At 37.7% G+C, this 20,602-nt stretch overlaps 1 protein-coding gene and 1 pseudogene across 1 annotated transcript in view; both read left to right on the forward strand.

Moving 5' to 3' along the window:
• The window catches only part of LOC118617097 (TCDD inducible poly(ADP-ribose) polymerase), a 32,023-nt gene extending 13,074 nt beyond the window's left edge, over positions 1 to 18,949 (forward strand). The window contains exons 3-6 of the mRNA XM_036242684.1: positions 6,997 to 7,165; positions 9,329 to 9,489; positions 15,812 to 16,090; positions 17,043 to 18,949. Of these exons, the coding sequence (XP_036098577.1) occupies positions 6,997 to 7,165; positions 9,329 to 9,489; positions 15,812 to 16,090; positions 17,043 to 17,490 (1,057 nt within the window). The 3' untranslated portion in view covers positions 17,491 to 18,949. The remainder of the gene's footprint in view (positions 1 to 6,996; positions 7,166 to 9,328; positions 9,490 to 15,811; positions 16,091 to 17,042) is intronic.
• On the forward strand, positions 7,503 to 8,846 carry LOC118617546 (annotated as a pseudogene).
• Positions 18,950 to 20,602: the final 1,653 nt, after the last annotated feature.

Raw genomic sequence — 20,602 nt, forward strand, 5'->3', positions numbered from 1 at the left:
TAGCCAACCCATAATTACTGAGGGCCATACGCATAATGTAAACTCCCAATTTTGATTTCTAGGTATATCTCTGTTTACAGCTATTCTGGATACAAAGTGGAAAACCCAGTGGTTACCAAGACCCCGTGTCATAGTGTAGAAGTTAAGTATAGAATTTTATCTTCTGGTAAATACTGAAAGATGTTGCTTTGTATGTAAGCATTAATAGGTAATTTTTATTGCCTCCTCCAATAGCCCTGTGCTATTCATTTGAGTCAGTGTTAGCAAAAAATCTTAATAACAGAATAAATGACAGTTATTATGCTTCTAAAGCAGAAAATTAAGAGTACATATTCAGTCCTCTGAAGTTTCATAATTATACTGCTTTTACAAAATATGTTGGTATTGTATGTGCCATGGCTTTGATTCTCATCACCTTGTAACATATTTGAAGGGATATATAAGCTGCCAGATATTCCAGCATTGCTAAATGAGTTCCTGGAAACATCAAAGCCAGGTATCAAAAGCCAGCTATATTTTGTGCGCCTGTGAAATTTCTTTAGCAGCAGCAAACATACCCCATCTGTCATGCCTGTTTCAAGTCTGTAGGAGAAGAGCCTTAACACTCTCTTCATACTGCATTTGATCTTTATCCTTCTATGATTATGACCCTCAGTTTGGGGAGACATTTTCATTTTACATCATAATAATAAAATAAGAGGAATTACTAATTGTGTGTAGTTAGTCCGGTTGATTAAGGCAGGTGTTACTGAGGTCACAGGTTTGTCCTTGTAGTTAACTCTTACAAGCAGGAAGCCAAAGTGGCAAAGTCTAACCCATCTGGTTAAAACTGTACAGAGTAGGATCCAGAAAACATTATACTTAATTAACCTCTGTTGAAGTCTGGATTTTATATTTTATTTACATCATCTTCTCACTTAAATGTGTTCCACTTCCTGCAATTCCTGTCTCATTTAATGACACTGTTATCCAGTCACCCAGACCAGAAACATAGGACACATCCTGGATTCTTTCTACTCCCTTCAGCCCCACATGTAATCATCCTCCATGCAGTTAGGTTTTAACTCTTAAGTACCCCGCAGAGCATCCCTTACCTCTTCCATTTTTTGTCATCATTTGTCTCATGCAATGCTAATAGCTGTAGATGACTAAGCATAGAATAATAAATATTAAAGCAAAGAAGTGCCTGTCTCCACCCTCCCTCCACCTTTCCCCAACCTCCCCTTCCAAAAATAAACAAATCAGACCATGCCACTACTGCTGGAGTGACCTTTATAAAAGGCAATCTGAACCTTGTTGAAAATCCACCAATGATTCTTACTGCCCACAGGATCAAGTCCTAACCTTTTAACCCAGAATACAAAGCTCTTCATTATCTGGCCCCAGCCAACCTATCCAGTCCAGTCTTATCTCTTATCATCCCCCTCACACACATATACACCCTGACCTCCCACATGAACTCCATGTGCTGCATACTCTTGGGTCTCTCCTGCCTTGCTTGGTTAGCTTCTACATGTCAGTCACTCTGCAAGTAGTGTCCTGCCTCCCATTGTCTGCCTGGTGGCTGGCCAGATTTGGCTCTCCTTCCATCCACTCTGAGATACTTCCCTTGACCACATTTCCTGACCCCTTTTTCAGCAGTGGTAGACCCTGTATCTGAATTGTTCCCAAACCACCTTTGTGTCACATTTCATACTATGCCACAGGGTTTATCTTTTTTGTCTTCCCCTGCCCCTCCACTGACTGGCATTTTGCTTTTTTCATCTTCTCTCCAATACGTTGCCCAATGACTAATCAATATGTCTACTTAAACTTTTTTTAAAAATATTTTTTCTTTATTGATTTTAGAGAGGAAGAGAGTGGGAGAGAGAGATAGAAACAACGATGTGAGAGAGAACATCGATTGGCTACCTCCTGCATGCTCCCCACTGGAGATTGGGCCCACAACCTGGGCATGTCCCCTGACCAGGAATCGAACCGCCAACCTCTTGGTGCATGGGTTGACACTCAACCACTGAGCCACACCAGCCAGGCTTCTTAAACTTATATTGTTTCTTTAATTGTAACATTTCTTTCTTAGTTTCATACAGTTTGTAGAGAAATTACCCCAAAGGGTTACATTCTCTACTGAGCTCCCAAATGCATAATCCCAAGGGCTATTTTTCTAACAAAGAGATCATATTTTTACTCATTTGTATTTCATTCAGCAACTATTTCTTTAGTAGTTTTGGTTTATATTCATTACAGCTGTTTATCATTTACTCCATAGGCCCATTTTACTTTATTTTTAGTAACTGAAATATACACAGAAGAAATGATGGTGTGGGGGCATACTTTCTGACTTCTGTGGGTGTTGGTATTGCCAATGAATGTTGGAAAATGTTGATTTAATTGCTCTGTCGAGATATTTGTTGAATAGAAGAACCATTGTTATAAAGCATCTAAATTATGAGAATGGATGTCCTTTTCAAAATTTTAAACTAGTTTTGTATCTGAATTCTTATATGGGTGTGTGTGGTGGTGTGTTTGTTGATGAAGCATGTGGAAACACTTCAAGTTCATTTTTTTTTTTTTTTTAAGATAGAATGGAAGGGGAGGGAGGAAAGAGGGAGAGGAAAAGAGAAGGAGAAACATCAATATGAGAGAGAGAACATCGATTGGTTGCCTCCCACATGGCCTGGTTGTCTCCCACATGGCCCGGCTGCCTGGGGATCGAACCTGCAACCCAGTTACATGCTCTTGACTGGGAATTGAATCCATGACCCTTTGGTCTGAGGGTTGATGGATGCTCTAACAGCCCCTGAGCCAAACAGACCAGGGCCAGGTTCATTCTTTATAGCAAAAATTAGCAGTCTGTTCACAAGTTTGTTTGTTTTTTGATTCATCAAGATAAAGTTGTATCTTGGGTAAATCAATACTGATTGATTGATTGATTGATTTAGCCACATGATATACTTAGCAAAATCTAAAATCCTACTGAACAGTGGCTGTCTTGCATACTCTTTTCTCACTATCTCTCAATAAGGATCCCTTGGGCTAGATAGGGTTCTTATCCACCAGGATTATTGCATTCTGCTTTTACTAAGTCCTCCCAAGCTCTAGCTCAGTTTTCACACATCCTTTATTTACTTCTTTGACCCTTTATCACTGTCTGCTCAATACTCTAAAATTCCTGCCCTCATTTAAGGCTCTGCAACCCTGGACTTACCTCGTTAGCAAATGGCCTGACATTTTTCACATTGCCTAATATACTCTGGTTTTCACATTTCCTCATCTCTTCTGTACCCTTGTTTAGGTTTCTTTTCCCAACTATCTGCACCGCTTCTGTTCCTGCCCTTCTTCCAAGAAGCAAAGTGCTTGAAGAACTCTTTTTGTTGTTATTGCTGTTCCATATAACCCTTTACTTACTGGCAATATTTCCTGTTATTTAAATTGTTCCTAGCATATTTTCTTTTACAGAAAGTTATCTTGGATTGATAAAGTAAAGCCTCTTACTTTTCCTGACCTTTATCTACTCCTGGGTGCCAGTAACCACCTTCTTTCCCATAATGCTATATATGCCTATTCTTTGTCCTCTCATTCCAGGATTGTACTTGTCACTGATGAATTTAAATAGACAGAAGTACTACTTGGTTTTACATTTGTTTTTTTCTTTCTCTCTTGAAGTCCATGGAAGCCAGGGACTACATCTGTTTAATTCTTTGTGTATTGCCTAAACAGCCAACTATCACTATTACCACATACATGACTTAAAACTGCTTTCTGATAATAGAAAACAAAGGTTTGATAAAGAAGAGTGGTAGATGTTGAACATTTGACATCTGTATTTTATGCATTTAAACTTATGCAGATTGAGGAGGGAAAAAAACTCTTGGCTTTAGAGTTTTTAAGCAATGCTTGTTTATAGGAGAGCAGGTGGTAAAATTAATCTTATAAAAAGATAATTTAATGTTTTTCAGATTTGTTGTTTTGTCTCTGTCAAGTCTAGAAAAGCATATTGAATATCAGATAGAGCTAAAACAGTACTTTGATACATCAATCCAAGGAACATTTGATTGTAGTAAATTAGGATTTGTCATAGAAATTTCATAATGCCCAAAGGACTGAAATACACAGAGAATGTACCAAAAGCTGCAGTTTTAGATGTCTTTCTCATGCAAATCATTATCTATGAAATCGTAATAATACAGGCTTAAACAGAAATTGCTAGAATGATGTCCAGAATAAAATCTAATACTTCAATAGCAAAAAGCATTGGCTATGTGTAAATGCATGTTAACATAATGACTGCTATTCTGAGAACTTTTAGAAGAAAATGCTGAGGATTTGTTAACTGATAATTAGGAACAGTTATTGGGAAATAAACATAAAGCAGGAAAATCTGTTTAGATATTGGAAGTGATCTTAAGAGGTAAGTATTTCCTAAAATTAAGCTCTGGCTGGTGTTGCTCAGTTGGTTAGAGCATCGTCCCATACACCAAAAGGTGGTAAGGGCATATACCCAGGTTGTGGTTTCATTCTCTGGTCAGGGTACTTATGGGAGGCAACTAGTTGATGTTTCTCTCTCACATCACTGTGTGTCTCTCCCTCTCTCCCCCCTCCCTTCCTCTCTCTAAAAGCAATAAAAACTATATCCTTGGGTAAGGATTAAAAAAAATTCTCCTAAGTGAAAATTATTTACAGCAAGTTGATGGGAAGTTTGGGTATAGGAGTTTGTTTTCAGGTTTTTTTTTCTTTCTTTTTTCTTTTTTTTTTTTTAAGGATTTCCCATAAATAATTTTTTTCTTTTTGAATATTCCTATTTACCATAATCATTTTAAACAAAGCAATGTCTAAATGTGATTTTAAACTACACTTTATTGTCTTATTCACATTTTACAATAAAAATTATATGTTCTTTTAAGACCAGGTCTTACTAGTTAGTACTCTTTCTGAACAAGAAATTAGGGGTTTTGGAAGCACTTTAGGAATTTTTAAAGACCATACTGTTTTTTACAAGTTACGTGCTTTGTGGTACCATCAGTTGGGTTTACAACTTGAGGATTTTTTTGTTGGTTTGTTTGTTTTTTAAATAGAAGCTGATTTTCACAAATTATGAACATTATGATGGTGAGTGGGAAATAGATTTTCTTTCCCTGACATTTGTCAGGAGTGTTTATTGAGAGATGTTAACAGGTATTCATGGGGGGGAAAGGGAGAGGTAGGTTTGGAAGGATACTTTATAGCCCTCATCATGGTACTTCAATGTCTACTTTAGCATATTAAAGGGCTGAGGAGTAGCCACAGTGTATAAATTGTTTAATTTTGTATAACCACAGTTTTTTCAAACATTTGACCTCAGAATGCTTTTTGCACAGAATACCTATTAACAGTCATTGAAACATATTTTCTAAGGGCAGAGTTTGGAAAATAGTATTGCACTAACCAGCAAAACCCATAGGTCAAAATTAATACCCTTTTCAAAATCCTAATTTACAACAAGGTAATAATCATTTGGCTTATCTGTCCAGACATCTGTGTTTCACATGAACTAGTCATTCTAAGTACCACTGGATCTGGAGTATCCCTTGTGTTATAGACATTATTTAGAAATCTTGGGTGGGAAGGATGGAAATTATATCTATGATATTATTTTATGATATATTTAACTTTTTATTTTCTCAGGGAAATTTTGAAACATACACGAAAAGAAAAAGGAGCAGTGAACAGTTTATTAGTTACTTGAAATAATGGTTCAGATGTTTCAGACACTAGATGAAGTTCCATTAAAAGAAACACAAATATTTTAATTGGACCACTCTTTATAAATTAGTTTTAAAATTCTTTTTTCTTTATTGATTTTAGTAAGAGAGAGACATAGAAACATTGATGTTAGAGAGACCATCAATTGGCCACCTTCTGCATGCCCTCACTGGGGATCTGGCACACACCTGGGCATGTGCACTGACCGAGAATCGAACCAGTGACCTCTTGAGCATGGGTAAACACTCAACCACTGAGCCACACCAGCCAGGCAAAATTAGTTTCTTAAATAATTCTGATTATGCAGTGGGATTTTTTCCCCCCAACAGTATTCACACGTTTTGCAAAGTACTGATTCAGGAGAGATCAGATAACAAAAATGACAAAAATAATCTCATAGCCCTGGCCAGTTTGGTTCAGCAGTAAGCGCGTCAGCCTGCGGACCAGAAAGTCCCGGGTTCGATTTGCGCTAAGGACATGTACCTCGGTTGCAGTTTGTCCCCAGCCCTAGTTGGGGTCATGTGGGTGGCAGCTAGTCGATGTCTCTCTCTCACATCGATGTTTCTCTCTCTCTTTCTCTCTCTCTCTCTCTCTCTCTCTCTTCCCCGCTCTCTCCCTCCTTCTCTGTTTGAAGGTAAATGCAAAAATGTCCTTGGGTGAAGATAAAAATAATAATATCTCATAGCTAAACCTCATAATCAAACCATTTTTCTCTTCATATTTTGCCAACTCTCTTTTTCACCCAGAATATAAAAGAAAATATTGATGGTGGGTAAATCAGCAGTACTGACTTCTAGAGTCATTTTATTTTTCCTTTCTTTTTTCCCCTGGTCTTTCATCAGTCAGTATTGTGTAGTTATGTAGTCCTATATTGGCTTAGGTAAACTGATGCCTCTGAAAAAAAGGACAAGCTTTTGAGATAAGTTTCTTTTGTTTCTCTGTCTGCTTGGTCAGTATCATCCTAAATCTGACTCCCTGATTGGCTGACAGAAGGGTTTGGCTCATCCAGCTGTGGTGGGGAGGGTGGAATTCTTTTAATGGTTTGGGCCAATGATGCCGTGGGATAGAATCAATTCTACCATAACTCCATGGCCTGGAGATTTCGGTCTTGTTAAGCAAAGGCATGAAGGAAATGGGGAAACAATCAGTAATGCCCTTCTATACCATATGTTTTTAATGTCCAATAAGATACTTAAGTATTTCTATTTTGTAAGTGTATTAATATTAACATCACTTTTTCTTGGGTCTTTGTAGGGGACAAGAATTTTGGGCAGATTTGAATGCCATGAATGTGTATGAAACAACTGAATTCGACCAACTACGAAGGCTGTCCACACCACCCTCTAGCAATGTCAACGCTATTTACCACACAGTCTGGAAATTCTTCTGTAGAGACCATTTTGGATGGAGAGAGTATCCTGAGGTATTTACAAGTGTTTTTTATTTCCCTTCAAAAGCATTTTAAATTTGTCTTTCACTGTTCGTTCTTCCTTTCCAACAATGACTAGACAGAACTACATATCAAAGAGTTTATGGATATAAAATTGAGTCTTGTTGATATATGTCAACCTGATATGTAACACTTTTTTCGTAATTCTTCTGAAAATGCATTTTTTTTTTCATTAAATTTCTGGAATCCATAAGTAGAAGACCACTATTATTAGAGAAAATGCTTCCCCGGTATCTTATATTACGAAGAGAAGGTATTTACAGTTGTGAGTACTCAGGCGCAGTGCTGTTTTTGGAGTAATTTTAATGAGATGAGTGATAGTGTAACTTTTGGCTGTATCTGGCTCCTGGGCTCATGTTGATTAGGTCATGTGTTGTACTTAGCATTTCAGAAGTCCAGTGGGAAACAATCACTCTTAGGCCTCTGGAAGAAGTACTTGAAAATGTTTATTGAGCTGTGGTCAAGCACATTAGTCATTTAAAATTGTATCAAATGTGCACATGCATCCTTAACCTAAGGTGGTAAGAATAGCTTATCACAAAACAAGGTTTTAAAATGGTGATGGTTGCCCAGCTGGTGTGTCTCAGTGGATTGAACATCGTCCCATGGACTGAGAGGTCCTGGGTTCGATTCCCGATCAGGGCACACGCCCAGGTTATGTATTCTTAGCCCTAGCCAGTGTGGCTTAGTTGATTGAGCATCATCTTGTGCACCAAAAGGTCACCAGTTCAATTTCTGGTCAGAGCACATGCCCAGATTGTGGGTTTGGTCCTGGTAGGGATGCGTGCAGGAGGCAACCGATCGATGTTTCTCATTCACATAGATGTTTCTCTCTTTCCTTCTTCCTTCCTCTCTCTCTAAAATCAATAAAAACTATTTAAAATTTTTTTAAAAGTGTATTCTCAGAATACTTGTACTGTCCCTTTTTTTCCCTGTGAGAGATTAGGTTTGGAATTTAATTGAGCTATTTGAACATTACCATCTTTAATCCTCTTCTGAAAATTCCCTGAAGGAATATAGAAAATCTTCTTTCCTCTTCTGGGGACAGTGTCTTCAGGCATTGGTTCAGTGCTTGACACACTGTTGGAGGCTGTCCTACAATACAGCCTCTTAACAAAACTAGGCTTTCCTGAACCCCTGGTCATAGAGTTGTTTACCTTTATACCAAGAAGGTTGGGAAAGCACCATAATCTGCATGTGGCATGTGCTCTGGCTGACATCGCAGAGTTCATGCTGTGAGACCTAAAGTTGTAATGAGGTTGTCTAAAATGAAAAAAATGTGTCAGCAGGGCCTATGGTGGATCTGTGTGTGCTAAATGTGTCAGTGACAGGATCAAGCATGCTTGCTTTATTGAGAAGCTAAATATCATTGTGAAAGTGTTGACAGCACTAGCTCGGAGTGAGAAAGCTAAATTTGAAAAATGAAGCTTTTTTGAGTAATAAAAACTATTAAAAGGCGAAATAATAAAAGAAATAAAGATCTCTAGGACATTGTTAAGGCCTCAAAATAGAATAGAACAGTTCCCCAGGCCTCACATGTTTCTTAAGATGGAAATCCATGCTCTTCTAAATAGGGAGCATCTTTCTACCCTGCATCTTGGCTCCATAAAAAGAAAAGGAGCCCTGGCCGGTTCAGCGGTTGGAGCATCGGCCAGCGGACCAGAGAGTCCTGGGTTCGGTTCCCGCTAGGGGCATGTACCAAAAAGAAAACATAAATAGAGGCATACCCACCCTGGCCAGTTTGGCTTAGCGGTTAGAGCATTGGCCTGTGGTCCAGAGACCCGGGTTCGGTTTCCGCCAGGGGCACATACCTTGGTTGCAGTTTGTCCTGGCCTTGGTTGGGTCGTGCGGGAGGCAGCCACTTGATGTGTTCCTTTCATGTCGAAGTTTCTTTCTCTCTCCCTCCCACTCTATCTGAACAAAAAATGGAAAAATGTCCTCAGGTGAGGATAAAAAGGAAAAAATTTCTATGTATAAAAGGAATTAATTTGACTTACTGTACTTACTGAAACTCTTCTGATGTTAACAGCAAGGTTAACTATTTCTGGCTTTAGTAGCATTAACCTTTTTTATATTTTATATTAATTATCTATTAACGTGCTTTTTTTTCTTTACCTTCTGTTTACTACTCCATAGACTGTTATTCGATTGATTGAAGAAGCCAACTCTCGGGGTCTAAAAGAGGTTCGATTTATGATGTGGAACAACCACTATATCCTCCACAACTCATTTTTCAGGAGAGAAATAAAAAGGAGACCCCTCTTTCGCTCCTGTTTTATACTGCTTCCGTATTTACAGTAAGTGTCCAGTGAAGTCTCATTTTCACTCAATTTTATGTAAATGTACAACTGAATGCCAAAGAGAAAAAAATTTTAAATTAAAAAACTAACTCAGTTATTAACTCTAGAATGTGAAATTCTAAATTATTCTTTGGGTTTAATTCTTCAAAAAATAGAATTCTTCCCAGCTGGTGTGGCTCAGTGTTTGAGCATCTACCTATGCACCAGGAGGTCACTGGTTCAGTTCCCGGTCCAGGCCCGTGCCCAGGTTGTGTGTCAAATCTCCAGTGGGGTGCATGCAGGAGGCAGCCAATCGATGTTTCTATCTCTCTCTCTCCCTCTCCCTCTCCCTTCCTCTCTCTCTAAAATTAAAGAGAAAAAAAAAATTTTTTAAGTAGAATTCAGATAAGGTACAGTTAACCCAACACTAAAATAGTAAGTATTGTATTCGATTTTTTAAACTGGGAGCACAACAGAGCTACCTTCTTTTTTTTTTTTTACAACTAAAAGTAATTATATCTGGAATGAGGCAGAGTTTACATTTGCCTCCTTCATGGAAGATTGAGTTTTCTGATGATACCCTTCTGTGTTATGGAACTACTTCCCAGCCCCAGTAAAATGCCTGGTCACGTAGGGAGAGTCCTTCAAGGTGGTGTTCTCAATTCTTCTTTGGGAAGACTTCAGTTTTTCAAATAATTTACATTTTTATTTGCTAAGTAAGGCCCATCTTCCTGTAATACTTACTAAAATTACCTGTGGCACTTTTAGGTTGAGACTGACCTCATCTTTCTGAATTACAGGTGAGCTCTTTCATTTTCCTAAGTGCTATTTCTTCTTTCTCTGTCTAGATAGGCCACTGGCACATCTTCATAGATGTGAATAGGTGGGGCACATTGCCATTAGCATGGCCATTTTTGAAAGTTAGTATCTCTAAGGGAATCAATTATATATAGTTAGATATACTATATTTAGAGCCTGATTTTTAAAATAATACTGGGTTTACTTGGTTTTATGAACTTTAGAGAGCTAGAGCAATATTGGTTGGTCTCTTCTGCTCATCTGAGGTGAAGATGCTCTTTTTATATTCTTAGTAGTAGTATTTTTTTCCCCTGAGCCCATACTGTTTTTCCTAGATCATTATGACAGAATCTTAATGATTCTAATTCTTATACTGAAAGGGAACATTAAAAACTAAATACAGCCCTGGCTGGTTTGGCTCAGCGGTTAGAGCATCAGCCTGCGGTCCGGAGAGACCCGGGTTCGGTTCCTGCTAAGGGCACGTACTTCGGTTGCAGTTTGTCCCCGGCCCTGGTTGGTCGTGCGGGTGGCAGCCACTCGATGTGTCCCTTCACGTCGATGTTTCTCTCTCTCCCTTTCTCTCTCTCCCTCCCACTCTATCCATTACAAAAAAATGGAAAAATATCCTCGGGTGAGGATTAAAAAAAAAAAAAAACAAAACTAAATACAAACAAATAAAAATTCCTGAAATTCTCAGTATCCGAAAGTACTGTGTAATAAGGCTAATTTTAGAAATATATATGTGCTTGGGTAAATGTGTATTTTCTTTCTACTCCAAGTGTGAAAAATTTTACCTTGTAGGGTTTTTTAAATTATAAGTTAATAAAGATGCCATTTCTATGATTTCATTAGCACAGCTGGAGATAGTGTCAGCGTCCAGTAGTTAACATATCGTCCTCCTAGTGAGACAGTAGAACTCATTAGTGAGAACAGTATCTTGTCATGCTGAGCCAATCAAGTGAGATGTAGTTTCTGTGTGAAAGAAAGAATGCTCATTTGAGTGCTCCATTGTTGAGGGACTTTTATAGAATGGTGAAAATTGATTTGTTTCTATTCTAAGACAAATAATTATGAAATACTCCCTCCCTCTCCACCCCTTTTTAAATTTAGGCTTGTTTTGTAAAAGCATGAACTATAAAAATAATATAAGCAGTAGTAGAATTACTGTTGTCCCTTGCCACTTCACGCTTCGACTTTTCATAGTTTCACTCTGTCACGGTTTTTTCAAATATATTCATTAAAAAGTTGATCGAGACAGTGAAAATGATAGTGCACACTTCGTTGTCTGAGTCAATTATATACACCCCTGTATTACAATTAAAATTAAAATTACTGTACGTATGGACTGTAGGCCTATGTATTCGAGCAGCCCAGGAATCCTTCAATGCCAGGTGCAACTGCTAGAGTCTGGAATAGATTAACTGCAATAAACGAGGGGTGACTGCAATGCCACAAATATGGCCTTACTATTTATAACTTAGACTCAAAGAGAACAAAGTTCTTCCATTTTCTTTTTTAATCCTCACCTGAGCATATTTTTCTGTTTATCTTCAAACAGAGTGTGAGGGAGGGAGGGAAGGAGAGAGAGAGAGAGAGAGAAACATCAGTGTGAAAGAGACACATTGATTGGCTGCCTCCTGCATGACCCGGACAGGGCCAGACCGAACCGCAACCGAGATAATGTGCCCTTGACTGGAATCAAACTCAAGACTCATCGGACCACAGGCTGACGCTCTAACCGCTGAGCCAAACCAGCCAGGGCCCATTTTCTTTTTTAAATTTCCTGTTTTAGTATTGTCTGAAACAGTCATAATCAGGTATAAATAAGAGTTTAGCAAATCAAAGAGATTGTGCAGATACTTCAGTGAGAAAGGAGTAGAGAAGCAGCAGTTCACCAGAGTGGAATGGGTAATTGTAGCCCTTCAGTTCCTATTCACCTGAGTCTGGGCCTCAGGGGCACTCAGACTGGCCGAATGGGCAGAAAGAGGAGTAGGGTAGTTCTAAAAAGCAGATTTCAGAAATAGATTTCAGAGAGACCATGATCTTAGCCAGAAAAAAGTTTTGTTAAGTGTTAGTAAATAGGAAAGGTCAAAGAAAAGCAGGTGTCAAAAAAAGCCACAATTAATTAGGAAGTCAGAGATGTCTAAGAATTGGGAATGCCAGAGTGGGGAAGTAATAGATGATGGGGGAGGGAGGCTGGCTTAATTCATGAATTTCTTGTAAATTCAGCTCTTTAAATGAGGGTTTCCTTGCTCCTTTTTTTCTTTCAGTTTTATTGAGATATAATTAATTGGACAGACAATACTGTGTACGTTTAGGGTGTATAGCATAACAACTTGAAATACGTATGTATTGCAAAATTACTACCACAGTAAGTTTAGTTAATATCCATCACCTCATAGTTACAAAAATTTGTTTCTTGTGCTTGCTTTTTATTTTCCATGGGGTTGATAAAAAGGAGCTTATTCTTTAATATTCTTAGAGTACTTGTGCTGAGGCTGCTTAAAAGCAAACAAATCTCAGATTTAGAGGTTTGAGTTCTTTTTAGCTGAAAGGACATCTATCCCATGCGATCACCTCATGGTCATGAGAAGGCCTGATACAATTTCTTTGGCTTCTCTCCCCAGAAGGATAAAGTAAATTAGTTTTTGCTTCCTTGCTGAAGTTGATTTAGGAAACATCTTTCAAAATGACAAAATGGGAGAGAGGGAGGAGAGTGATAAAAGGTGACCTTGGATTCTGAAAATCCATTCTTCAGAGATCCTTGAGGACAAGTTTCTTACCCTTCAACTTTGCTTCCCTAAAGAAGACTGGTACAGCACTGTAAAGCACACAGTATGTTTTTGGAATACCCATGAGCTGACTATAAGCTCAGCATTCTCAGAAAATAAAACCACATTTCTCACTGTGCTTGGAATATATATTTTTAACCCATGGCAACTACAGTGTATAAGTTCATTAGACATGTCTATATGCATTTTTTTTTAATCCTCACCTGAGGATATTTTTCCATTTATCTTCAGATAGAGTAAGAGGGGGGGGGGGAGAGAGAGAGAGAGAGAGAGAGAGAGAGAGAAAGAAACATCGACTGGCTGCCTCCTGCATGACCTCAACCAGGACCAGGGACCAAACCGCAACCAAGGTACATGCCCTTGACCGGAATCAAACTTGAGACCCTGGTCCACAGGCCAAAGCTCTAACCATTGAACCAGTTTGGCCAGGGCTCTATAATGTATTTTTGTGTTTTACGTTTTAGCCTAATTAGGATTGTTGGCTTGTTAAACGTAAGCATCTATTAGTAGGAATGGGTGCTGACCATATATATATATGTATAATCTAATATCTTAGGATGGGTAAGATATATTTTCACAGGCTCATCTTCTTGCATGTGTGAGTAAATAATAGACCCTGTCCCCCCTGAAAAAGGAAAAGATACATTTGAAGCTTTTATTTTATGAAACTGGATTTTAGGCAGCAATGATATCAGAAAGAAAAGGAAACAGAGTCCTGTTGGTAGTGCCAGGTTTTCAAAACAGTTGCAACAGCCTAAAACCTGTTTTGGGTAGAGTGCTTGAGGAGAATCTTACCTTTCTCCCTTAACCCAGAAACCTCTGTTGGTAACTTCAATCCCTGATAATACTGGAAAACCTGGTGAGCTGAGATTTACCCTCTTTGCAGAGCAGGGATAGAGGGGACACCTAAAAATAAGGAGCTTATATTCTGTGTTTCCTGCCACCCTTCAGAATAGTGATGGCTTTTAAGGATTTGCAGACTTCTCAGAATCTGATTAAAACAGTGGGGCCTCTCTTCAGAAAGATGTACCAGTGAACGAAGATTCTGAAGGAATCTGTCAGGGCTTGGTAAAAATGCTCCAGAAGACAAGAACTGTTGGGCCTTCTTTCATGAAAGTTAGAGAAATCAGTACCCCTTTAAATCTACCCTTGAACTTAAAATTTTGCACCTGGGTAGTTCTGTAAGCCCCGGATCCACCCAGAACTTCACCTCTCTCATACAGGGACTTTGAGGCAGGATAAATCAAAGGCACAGCTTGAAAGGGGGTGGGGATTAGAGAAAGCAGCCTGCCTCTATAATTTTTAGCTTCTTATCAAGCCATCTCCTAAAAGTCAAAACACTGTGGGAGCTGGTGGTAGTGTTAAGTGGGAGCCAGGCAAACCTGAGTTGTAATCCTGGTATCTATCACTTTCAAGCCTTGTTTATATATACTGGGGGGGGGGGGGGTGGGGGTGGAAAACTATGTACTCTTCTATTTCCACATATTTCACATATGCCCTTAGAAACTAGATAGACCTTGATTGAAATCCTGTCTCTGGTCTTTGCTGGCTCCACTAGCAGTTCTTTTATTGAAAAAGTAGGGTTATCCAAGCCATCTTGCAGGGTGGTTATGACAGTAATGTATGTGTAAAATGCCTGGTCCATAGTATGTACTTAGTGTAAGGTGGCTATGATTATGAGGAGGGTGATGAGATACGCTCTGCAGATTAGATCCATGTTCACCCACAGTTGTAACCTTGGTGTCACAAAGCTCTTGAAAATTTCACTTTCCTAATCCATTTGGCAATTTGGCATTCTTACTGCTTCCTTGTGATACACTATATGCTGGTGAGTGTTACAGTACCTTAACCCTGAATCTGAGTCTCAGGGTCAAGATTTCCTTTCTCTCTGCTTCTTCCCTTTTGCTCTGTTTTGAAAGTGGCTAAGGAATATGATTTGAATGTAAGTATTAATCAGGCAGGAATAAGTAACTGAGGAAAGTTGCTGCTTATCTAAACTCATCTTTCAAAGTAACAGGCCTGAATTGAAAGGTTCAAGGATATGCGTTCTGGTGTCTAGAGCTTAAAGTAATTAGAGCCATCATACCTAAAGTTGTAAAAATTGAATAGTATTGGTGAGTTTTTTTGTGTGTGTGATACTGAAAAATGAAGCAAGTACCAAATGTAAGCTTTCAATACCTTTGCCATCCATGATTTTTGTTTGTTTTTATACAAAATTATAAAGTTTAAGCTTTTCTATTTTTAATATTTTGTGTTTTCTCTCTGTAAGCTCCCTCTTTGCTGCCTGCCTCATTTTGTCTACTCCTTATTTTGCTCCCCCCACCCCACATAGATATTATTACTGATATGTTTTCTGTTTAGTACAGCAGTTTGAAGAACACATATAAATTATCATTGCTCTCTTGAAATAAAGTTTCTTTAACTATTATAAGTGAAAGAGGAGTCCAAGGATTCAAAAATAAAAGATATTTATAAATCCACTCTTGCTTGTTTGCTTATCTTGTAGCAGTCAGTATATTCTATAGTTTTTCACAGGAGAGAAGGCCAGGAGGAAGCAAATAATATCTGTGTATAGGCAGTTTTTGCTCTTAAGATTTCCTTTTTCTTTAATTGATAGCAATTTATATATTATTTTTTAAACAAGCTTTTAAGTTGTACAGATTATAATATTAGGTATTGCTGTAGAGCACTCTGATGTGAAATGTTCTTCTGAGTGGTTTTACATTGATGTTTCTTCTTCTCTGTTCTAGGACACTTGGTGGTGTTCCCATGCAGGCTCCTTCACCTCTCGAAGCAACCTCATCATCACAAATCATCTGCCCAGATGGGGTCACCTCAGCAAACTTTTACCCTGAAACTTGGGTTTATATGCATCCATCTCAGGACTTTATCCAAGTGCCTGTTTCTGCAGAGGACAAAAGTTATCGAATCATTTACAATCTTTTTCATAAGACTGTGCCTGAGTTTAAATACAGAATTTTGCAAATATTGAGAGTCCAAAACCAGTTTCTTTGGGAGAAATATAAAAGGTGAGTCAGTAGTATGAAAAGCTTAAGAGAGCTTTTCTTATTTTTTTTCTTTTTTTTGGTTAATCCTCACCTGAGGATATTTTCCATTGATTTTTAGAGAGTATGTGAGGGATGGAGGGAGGGGGAGAGAGGGAGAAAGAAACATCAATTTGAGAGAGACATCGATTGGCTGTCTCCCACACGACCCCAACAGGAGCTGGGGATCGAACCTGCAACCCAGATATGTGCCCTTGGCTGGAATAGAATCCAAGACCCTTTGTCTACAGGCCAGTACTCTAGCTGTTATGCCAAACTAGCCAGGGCTAAAGAGCTTTTCTTAATATAGCTAAGGACCTAATAGTAAAGACTTGCATAGAACTCAATATATTTATATTTTTTAATATGTTAACTCACATATAATCTTTATAACAGACCTTTAAGGAGTATTACAATCTACATTTTACAGAAAGGAAACTGAGTCACAGAAAAGTTTGGTAATTTGCCACAGGATATATAGTTAATTAAGCAGCTGGAATTTGAACCCTGGCAGTCTAGCACCAGACACCTTACTCTTAATTACTTTACTGGGCCGCCTCTCAAGTCAACAAACAAATTAATGTAGTGCAAAAGGAATACATGTAGGTTTGAGGAATCTCAGAATTAATAGACACTTAGTTGGTGGGATTAGACAAGGAAGGCATTCTGAGAAGGTAAAATGTGAGAACTAGTTTTAAAGTGGAAGAGAAGGCATATTGACAGTGGAGAAAAGAAAAGGGCTTTTCTTGTCTGCAGTGGAAAAGATAAGTTTAAACTTTTAATATGATCTTGGATGGCATTTTGCTGTTGATAGCTACTTTAAATTTAACATTTCCTCCCCATTGAAACCATAAAGAAAACTTTATGACTACATCTTGCCTTTTAAATTGATCTATACCTTCTTTCTTCTGAATTCCCTATCCACTCTTTGCATTAGGAAAAAGGAATATATGAACAGGAAAATGTGTGGCCGTGACAGAATAATAAATGAGAGACATTTATTTCATGGAACATCCCAGGATGTGGTAGATGGAATCTGTAAGCACAACTTTGACCCTCGAGTCTGTGGAAAGCATGCTACAATGTTCGGACAAGGCAGTTATTTTGCAAAGAAGGCAAGCTACTCTCATAACTTTTCTAAGAAGTCCTCCAAAGGAGTCCATTTCATGTTTCTGGCCAAAGTGCTAACTGGCAGATACACGATGGGTAGTCATGGCATGAGAAGACCGCCTCCCGTCAATCCGGGCAGTGTCACCAGTGACCTGTATGACTCTTGTGTGGATAATTTCTTTGAGCCTCAGATTTTTGTCATTTTTAATGATGACCAGAGTTACCCTTATTTTGTTATTCAATATGAAGAAGTCAGTAACACTGTTTCCATTTGAAAAATCTTGGTACTGATAAATTATTTGATAAGAACTCAATCCAGCATTTGTAGCAGGTTTTGGATGGGTAGGACAGAGTGGGAAACAGCATTGGACATTAATAGGGCACTTTTAAGACCCATATTTTTAAGTGCTAGAAAGTACAATTTTTTAAAAGAAAAGCAAGTTTTAAAATGACCACTTATTCTTTAATTACTTACTAATTGTTGTTAGTGTACTCAGTGTGGGAAAGACTACCGATTGCATACTCTTCATTCACACCTGTACATATAGGCAGCAATGTTATTAGAAGCATTGTTTTTTGGTTTTTTTTTTTTAAGAAAAAGAACAGCCTCGCTAATTGAATGTGACTTAATCCTGGTAGAAGTTTGGCCAAATAAAATGGGAGCTGTGAACAAAGTGAGGACTTGATATATTTACAATGATAAAACTGACTGGAACTAGTATTATCATACATAACTCCCTGTCTGGAACGGAAAGAAGTATTTCTGTCAGCAAGACTGAAATGTGTCACCCAACCAAATAGTAACTTTTGCAGAGTTTGCCTGAGAATTCAGAGTTCTGTTTAGAGAAAGTTGAAAAAAAGAAAGGAAACTATTTCAAAAATTTTTGTCATCAAAATTTCCCACTAGCCAGTTATATGTGATTATATGTGTTAAACTTCAGCGCTTGGAAAACTCAGTCTCTTTCATTGTCATCCACTCAATTTGAAGAAGTTGGAAAGCTAATTTGGTTAAAGCCAGTCTTAAAGATTAGAAGTATTACTTTAAGGGTTCCAGATCTAGGCCCTGACTGAAGGTTTAGAGAAAGGAAGTATCTCTGTAACCAAATTGATAGGGCTTATTACTGTGCTTTGCACAAAGTAGACTCTCAAAAGTATTTGCTGACTTGGAAATACTGTTAAAGGTGGTAATCCCACCTCTATGCCTGCTTTGCCCAATGCAGCTGGGTTCCCTGGCTGACTCTGTATTTTACACTACTTAATAGAAACACAAACTTGGAAGTTGTGCTACTGGCCCAGCTGGAGCAGTGTTAGATGAATACACTGATGCCTCAGTTCAGAGAGGTGGAAGCTAGGTATACTTTGCCTTAAGCAAAGCAAACACCTAGATTTACAAAAGTGGAAGTGGCTGTTCACAAAAGAATTCACAGAATTTCTTCAGATACCAAGCTTTCCTAGTATGTTTGTGGTTATTTCATTTACACAAAACTTTTCAGGAACTTCTGTGTTATTTAAAGCAAGCTATATCTATTACTGATGTCTCAGTGAATCAGTCTTGTTTAAAAACTTTTCAGGGCTTCCACACAGTTATTTATTTTGCTCTAGTTGATCTTGTTTGCTGCCATTGGCATGAAGCAGCCAACTGTGGCTGTTACAGTTGTTTCATTCGATTATAACTTGTAAACCTGTGATTCCCAGTCTTTTTCAAGTTAAGACACCTTACCCTTGCTTATTTGATTTTATGAAACTTGTTCCTTTTTTCTCTCTAAAGGAAAAAAAAAAAAGCTTTATGATATATTTATTTTTTTAATAAAACTAAACAAAAATAAAAATTCTGGTAATTCTTTAAAACTTTTTGCTTTGGTTCCATTTAAAATAACTGAATTCAACATGTAGTAGATGATCTGTAAATGCTGGTTGGTTGGTTGGTTGGTTGGTTGGTTGAATAAATGAATTGAGTGAATGACTGAATGAGCAAAACTAACCAGACCTGCTGCTTAGCTTAAAGCGTGTGTTCTGGGAATCAGCAGAAAGGGTATTATCTAACAGTCGACTGTTAAGTCACCAGAGAAAAGTGAATATTTTATTTTGCATATAAGTATTTGGGGTAAAAGGACATGTTTTATATCAGCAAACAGCTATAGTGCGAAATATGAGCAGAATGTCCCTTTCAACAGGTGCTGAAGGAAATATAAAAGGGAACTATAGAAATCTTGTCAGCTGTCAGGCACCTTAGCTTTCAGCCCGTTTAGTCATCTGATTGGTGGTAAGGGTGAGCATCTGACAGTACTTAACCTCCAGTGTAATAACTTTGAAATTCTTCTAGAGTATTGTATGTGGTTTTCACTAAGCAAGAACTTTGGAGTCTCAATTTTGTAATAGTTCCATGGATTTAAAACATACTGAAAGGCATCCAGTAAATCTTTCTCCCTACTGGCACAGCTGTAATTTACATTATTTCAGAAAGTTGGAGCTTACTCTTAATTAAACTGTGGTTAAGATTTCTAGGAAGAGTGTGCAAACTCCCCAAGGTATTTTAGTGCCATACAATCCTATACACAGGAAGAATGTTTAATGTATTAAACATTTATAAATATTGGATCCTTTGTAATTATAAGTTCTAAAACTCTACTCTGTGCCTTTAGCTAGAAACCTGTTTATTTTAGTAAATTATTTACATATAAAAATAATTCAGGCCTGAAATACTGATATTTAAAGAGAAATTTTTATTATACTAAGTCTGCAAATAACTAAAAAAGAGAATATAGTCAACAACCAAACTGTACCTGTCAGTTTAAAATCAGGTTTTTATTCCTCTTCAGGTAAGAAAATCACAAAATGGTTCTAGTTTTTCTTCATTGGGATCATCAAAATGCATTTAGAAAATTCTGTGTAGCACTTTTCTAACTTCTAATTAATCCATGTCACTTACGTTGTTGCTAGTATGTGATGTATTTTTATTTATTTATTTTTGTAACTCTTCTATGTTTGACAAATCACTTAGCCTTTCATGTGGTTTCTCATCTTTGAAGTAGAGATTTTTTTTTCTTTTTTGACAATCTACCAATGATAAGAATGTTCCAACTCTGGGACCCTACAATGCAAAAATTTCTTGTGAAGTGCTATGCAACTGATAGCATTTATTTACAAATTAAAAGCCAGACATTTTCCTTAGAAAAGATAGTGTTGGGTTTTAAAAACAGACCCATCTAATTTATTGATTTAAGTACTCTTTGAAGGCAAGTTAAAGAAAGGAAACAAAACTATTTTTTTACATTCAAGAGCTTGCTTAACTTACTTTTTTTATCCTCACCCAAGGACATTTTTTCCATTTTTTGTTCAGATAGAGTGGGAGGGAGGGAGGGAGAAAGAGAGAGAAACATCGACGTG

The sequence above is a fragment of the Molossus molossus genome, unplaced genomic scaffold (genome assembly GCF_014108415.1).
Source record: "Molossus molossus isolate mMolMol1 unplaced genomic scaffold, mMolMol1.p scaffold_m16_p_5, whole genome shotgun sequence".
In the NCBI taxonomy this organism is placed as follows: Eukaryota; Metazoa; Chordata; class Mammalia; order Chiroptera; family Molossidae; genus Molossus; species Molossus molossus.